General features: G+C 40.7%; 1 protein-coding gene across 1 annotated transcript; it reads left to right on the plus strand.

Moving 5' to 3' along the window:
- The first annotated feature begins 3,050 nt into the window (after positions 1 to 3,050).
- On the plus strand, positions 3,051 to 5,444 carry LOC145465955 (uncharacterized). The gene is made up of 3 exons (XM_081449726.1): positions 3,051 to 3,108; positions 3,377 to 3,596; positions 4,682 to 5,444. Exons 2-3 carry the CDS (start codon positions 3,398 to 3,400, stop codon positions 5,158 to 5,160), a joined length of 678 nt encoding a protein of 225 aa, XP_081305852.1. The 5' UTR covers positions 3,051 to 3,108; positions 3,377 to 3,397; the 3' UTR covers positions 5,161 to 5,444.
- The last annotated feature ends 1,384 nt before the right edge of the window (positions 5,445 to 6,828 follow it).

Genomic DNA, 6,828 nt, shown 5'->3' on the forward strand with positions numbered 1-6,828 from the left:
GGATCGATTGTGGTTTCAGTTTTGTGTGATTTCAAGGTTTATTATGTGACGGATAAAATTACTTCGTTGTGATTGGCTGAAAGCAGGCCAATTTATTGTTAATTCTTAATTTGCACTGCATATAGAACAAATTAAACGCGCGCTCTTTCGTAACTTTCTCGGTCATAAAATAAATGAGTATCGTATGAAAGCTCGGGTTTACACTACTCGTGATATTTGAAAATTCTCTCAAATTGCACTGGCCTAAGGTTAAGTCTGCATACAAGCCAAGTGGCTCATCACGTCGGAGCTTATCCCAGTTTCAGTAGCATGAAGCGACTAAGAGTATTTCAACTCCCCCCCCCCCCCTGGATAGGATGCTAGTCCATGGCAGGGTTACCCCAGCATTAACTTCGCAGGTACTCATTTATACTCCTGGGTGGAGAGAGGCACTGTGAGGGTAAAGTGTCTTGCCCAAGAACACAACACAATGTCCCCGACCAGCTCTCGAACCCGGACAGCTCGATCCGGAGACGAGCGCACTAATCATGAGGCCACCGCGCCTTCCACTGGCCAAAAGGCTCGTTCAATTTTCACGGAATTTTCAAATATCACACGTTGTGTAAATCCTTGATAGTCCAGTTTCGAGTTAATAATAATAATAATAATAATAATAATATTTAATATTTCTAAGGCGCAAATTAACATGTGAATATGATCAAATGCGCCTAACAAACCATATGAGTAACATAAATTAAACGATATGCTATGAATAGTGTGATTAATTAAAAACTAATGATTTACAATAATTATGTACATTAGGCTAAGGTAACGAGCTAAAAATTAAAATATTAAAAACAAGGGATCTAGTAAAAATGTATATAAAACATCAAGAGCTATTCAAACGCTTTTCTAAATAAAAATGTCTTCAGTTTGGACTTAAAATGGTTAAAATTGTCCTCCTCTGTTATTGCACACGGCAATTTGTTCCAAAGTGATGGTGCAGCAGCAGTAAATGCCCTGTCACCAAGTGTTTTCCTCGTTTTCGTGGATTGTGGTACTAATAAAACTTGAGAATTAGAGCGTAGACCATACCGGGAGGGATTTTTAACACGAATAAGATTACAAATATAATCTGGTACCTGGCCATGTATGGCCTTAAAAGTAATTATTAAAATCTTATAAACAATTCTGAATCTGACAGGTAACCAATGTAAAGAATATAATACAGGAGTAATGCGACTAAAACGCGGAGTCGAGCAAATAAGCCTAGCAGCTGCGTTTTGCACACATTGTAGCTTATTAATATGAGTGGTCGGTAAACCATGGAGAAGACTGTTGCAGTAATCAATGCGTCCCATTATGAAGGCATGCACTAGCACCTTGGTAGACTCAACCGTAAGAAACTTCCTAATACGTCTAATGTTATGCAGATGATAAAAGCAGCTTTACATGTCTTCGTAATGTGTGTCACTAGACTAAGGTTGGTATCAAACCAGGTTCCGAGGTTTCTTGCAACAGCAACAGGGGCAACACTCACATCACCCACCGATAACTTCTCGATGTCCACCTTGCTAAGCTGTTGTCGTGTACCAATTATTAAGAATTCAGTTTTGTCGTCATTTAGCTTTAACTTGTCAGTAATCATCCACGCTCTGATTGCCTTTATGCAGAGTTCCATTGCTTCGATTGCATCAGATTGACTTGATGTGGTGTCGGGCTTGAAGGACAAGTAGAGTTGCGTGTCATCTGCATACGCATGTGCAACAGGTAGATGATCCTTTATCACCTCAAATAGCTTGCTAGAATAGATCGTAAATAGCAGGGGTCCCAGACATGAGCCTTGAGGAACCCCATGTGGCAGCTTGGAACTCTCAGAGAGACAGCCGTCTAAAAAGACGCTTTGCGATCGGTCAGAAAGGTAAGATTTAAACCACTTCAGAGCCGTTCCTGTGATACCAAAACTCGACTGTAGACGATGAAGTAAGATTTTGTGGTCCACCTTGTCGAAAGCCGCACTGAGATCTAGAAGAACTAGAAGTGTCACGTGCTGGCGGTTCATATTCATTAGTATATCATTCTGGACTTTTAGGAGCGCAGTCTCGGTACTATGACATTTACGATATGCAGACTGGAGTGGAAGATACAGGCCAAGATCCATCATGTGGTTGTACGTCTGGTCAAATACAGCGCGTTCTGTCAATTTTGATAGGAATTGAAGAGTTCGCAATAACCGCTGAATAAAAGCACTGAGAACGCATTTGCACAGGGTTAGCCTCGAACTAAAAAAAATGTTCACAAATACCGGCGGGAAGGTGCCACAAGTTTGAAAATTAAACAATACACAGAGCTGTAAACACGTCATCTTCTCGCTGGAATTTGTGAATATTTTACTTTAGGTCGAGGCTAACCCTGTGCAAATGCGTTCTCAGTGCTTTTAATCAGCGGTCATGGTGAACTCGAAACTGGAATATTGCACTCGCATTCATACGATTACCTACCCATATTTTACTAATTGAATTTTTTGTCATATATGTCATATATATAGTCTCTAATTGCATATGGATAAGGGAAGGGCGTTTTCAGCGGTACCATGTTACTGAATAAAGAGGAAACGGGTGATTTTTCTCTAAAACAAACTTGACACGCTGGTCAGATGGTGTCGCATTTGTAAAAACAAGTTTCCGTGCAACGCATGTCCCTCTATCCCTATCGGGTCCCGCAACAAACTTCAACCCGTATCCCGTGCAGACATTTTACTCTTGCTGCAGTCATGACTCGATGACCCTGTCAGCTGTGATAAAGAAATGGTTTTGACCAACCTGCTAACCTGATCCAAAAAAATCCTACTGAGTTTAGCCTATCTGCGCATGCCCAAAGCACCCCGTGAATTTACCAATGTCGATCAAGTTTGTGCTATGAAGGGAAACAAGGAATCTAGTGCAACGACCGCAGTCAAATATCATGATCATAGTTTTACGTTAGACTTTTCAAGGTTACGACTATCCGACACGCACATCCAGATCTATCAATAATTAAGAGCTTTTCTGATTTATAGTTGCTTAAAAGGAAGAAATTTTCAGGTCAAAACAACAGGTGACGAACAGTGAGCAAGAGAACCTCGAGGAGGTGAGGGAGGATATCTTAAATGTCGTAAGAAAATAATAGTACTGATTCCAGTAGCTTCACTATATTTACATTTTATTCCATAACTGAATGTTGAATCTGTACTCTGTAACTGAACAATACAGGAAATTTGCCTGTAAAAACGACAAAAAAAGGAAAAGAGAAAGCTCTCTCTCGAACAGAATCAAATCGTTATTAAGTAATGGTTTGAAAATTTGGAAAAAGGCATTCTCACTGTTTACTTACAATCTCCGCTTTTCATTTAACGCAGTGAACGCGTCCAGTATTTGTCATGAGGGTAACATTGGCATTAACTGCTTGCCTTTTCGCCATGGTAGCGCTTATTACATCGACTGAAGGAAACTTTGAAGCCTCGGGGAATTATGAGCAAGGAACAAAAGATCACGCTCCCGTCTCGCTCGAACACGAATCTCACGCTGAAGACGAGGAGGGCAGTGCGTTCGATTCGGGAAGTGGTGCTTCGGGTTCTGGTAGGGAAACTGAACTTTAAACGTAATACAGTAAATACTGAAAATTAAATTTGCGATTTGTCAATGAAGTACAGTGAGGTGAAAGATACGTCTTGCAAGACCTCTGAGAAAGAGATTTTCTAAAGAAAAAATGTAACAAGGAGTTGGTGATGAAATCGCATAGAGTGAATTAACACGAACCTGGTCAGTAAAGAAAACTCGGACAAATTAGGGCGTGATATTCACCACGGAAACCGTTTAATCTTTCAGTGACTTAACAGCTCGTAATTATCAAACACGTCTAGTAGATCACGGTTTTTCTTTCACGTCAAAAGTCAGTGAAAACACAATTTTATAAACTTCTGGTCAAACATATTTCACGCCCTCTTTCCAAGAAAGCAAAAAAGGTTACGAAAACAACATGGGAGAGTTTCACCAGGTAGGTCAGCGCCGCGTAGAAAGGTCAAGTATACCCTCAATCAAACCCCGCCATTTAGTCATTTTATTAATACGACCACCACATTATTTCAGTCCCTTTTGGATTTCAGAATAAAGACAGTGATAAGCTAGGGTCTTTCTAACTTATGACGCTTTTAAATATAGCGGGATTTTCGTTAAACCCAGGTGTAACAAGATTGCTCGTTCGTGAAAATGTCTTTCGTAATCACAAAGCAGGATTTATTTCGTCGCTAAAAAGTCTCTTGGTGTATCAAACTCAAATCAGTCCTCTTATCTTTAGTTATTTGTTATCTAAAACAAAGCCCTGGAGTACTTTGTTACACTGACTTTCAAATTATTTCGTTATACTCAGGTTCGTTATAAAACATAGCCTGGTGATCGTCAGCTCCAAGATCACAAAGATTTCTGTCGGTCTGTTGGAGTTTGGTAAACCAAAGTTGCACTAGATTTTTACGTGATAATGAAAACGAGAAGAAAAAATCTGCACGGTAATACAGTAGAAGTTTATTTAAGTCCCACCAGGCCGTTCATCTTAAAAAGGACGAAGCCGAGTGGAAAACATTCTAAAGAGAGATGTGGAAGGAAAAATTTGTTTTGGTGATTACACAACCACCAATAACCTTTTTACTTCGTTATTTGTTTGGTAGGGGCAAAGGACGCTTCGGTTGTTGGCTACCCGTCGCCATATCCTTCCCCGTCTGTTGGTTTCCCTATACCCGCCCCGGCACCATATCCTATGACCCCTGTTGCACCCGCCCCGTCACCCGTCCCGTCACCATATCCTTCCCCCCCTGTTGCACCCGCCCCGTCACCATATCCTTTCCCTGCACCAGCCCCATCTCCGTATCCTTACCCTACTCCATCACCATATCCCGCTCCATATCCTTACCCTGGACAAGGTCCCTTGCCATATCCCTACCCATATCCTTCCCCGTATCCCTACCCTGTCGTGCATCCCGCCCCCGCCCCTGCACCCGCCCCCGCACCCGCACCCGCACCGCCCTCGAAAGAAGAAGAGGAAGAGGAGGAAGAAGAGGAGAAAGAGAAGAAAAAGGAGAAGAAGAAGGGCGAAGATAATCCAAAAGATAAGAACACAAGCCACGATAAAAAAGAAAGGGATGACTGAAGAGGAACGTCAAACAAGTTTAGGACCTTCTCGTTGATAAAAGTTTTTATTGTAAAATTGAAGAAATACCCTGACAAAATAAAGGTTTATTGATTTTCCTTAGGTAACCTCCAGCATCTAATTAAAGTCAATAATAATAATAATAGTAATAATAATAATAATAGATTTATAAAGCGTTAAAATTATAAAATATTCTAAAGCGCTTTACAGTGTACGAGTAAGATTACAATAAAAATATAACAAGTATGATGAATAGATATGATAAATTAAAACCAATAAAACATTGTGTATTTTTTTTCAGACCAAAGAAAGTGATCTCGAGAATGAGGTGGTAGCATTAACGGGTGCTCATAAGGCCGAGTTTCACCTAATTTATATAAACATCCCACAAAACAGAATTCTAGCAAACTTAAGTTTGCCTGCATTGGCGATGCTGGCTGAATTTTATTCGTACAGTTTTTTTTTCTTCTTTTAGCCTGAAAAAGATAAAAAGAAAGTTCGTATTCATGTTCAGTTTCAACACACATTTCGTTAACCTTCTTAAGTTCCAGGTGGCATATTTCATTTAAATGTTTTGTTATAACCCCAACTGAAGCCCCGTCCACATTGCATTACGCCGGAGAAATTTGTAAACGCAGCTTTATTTCTATAGTTAAGCCTTATCCGGAGAAATTGTCCACCGAAACGGGAGCTTTTCGAAAACGCTCTTCAAACCAGAGGAATTTGAAAAGCGCTGGCTTTGTTTTGAAGGGAAAACATTTTAGAAATGGAGCTTTTCGAAAACGACGACGTGAGGGTCACGAAAATCATATGATTAACCTTAACCCTCAAGGGTGAACTCAGGCGCTTCTACGGTCAGTGATTGTTGCGATAAAGACTAGCGATAAAATAATTGATTTTCAAATTTCTTCGGCGTAGTATGGACGGCAAACAATCGAAGCGTTTTCGGAGTGAAAACGCCGTTTTCAAATTTATCTGGTGTAGCTGTGGACGGGGCATGAAACTTGTGATAAACTCTCTCATGCCGTGTTTTCACGAGAGAGGCTTACTACGGCTACCGCTTACAGTGGTTTCGTAACTAAACCGCAGTTATTAGAGGGGCTGTTTACACGAAACTAATTAACTAAAGTAGGCCGCATACAACGGACGGTTTGAGGTTTTCTCGGAAAGCAAGTGCTGCAATCATTGCTAATGGAAAATTGTAAAATTTGATTTTACTCCAATGCCGAACGCAGATCGTTGTCAATCTGCTTGCTGTGATGTCAAGCCAAACTCTCCTTAAATGTAAAGCTTTGTAGATGAATAGTGGAAAGGAAATTTTGATATCTCGCTGAGCCTCTTCCCGCAAAAAACCTGAAGCGACATCTGCCACGGAGACCGGGGTACGTAGATGTTTACCGGTACTTCTTCTTATTCGGGGCCGCTTTAAATTCCAACATTTGCTTTTCTTCTCCATGGACCTCAATTATGTTTGTTTTTCTCTATTTGTGGTAGGTCTTCTTCTAGTTGCGCCTGCCTGCACACTGCTACTAAGCTACTGAACTTCTAACAGAAAGGAAACGCTTACGGCACTTGACGATGAACGGGAAACAGCAGTCCGGGATTTCTTTGCCTAAACATGAGTTTATTTAGCTTTTTTCAGTGCCCGTGGACTTGAAACCTTCTTAC

The sequence above is a fragment of the Orbicella franksi genome, chromosome 13 (assembly GCF_964199315.1).
Source record: "Orbicella franksi chromosome 13, jaOrbFran1.1, whole genome shotgun sequence".
Taxonomy (NCBI): domain Eukaryota; kingdom Metazoa; phylum Cnidaria; class Anthozoa; order Scleractinia; family Merulinidae; genus Orbicella; species Orbicella franksi.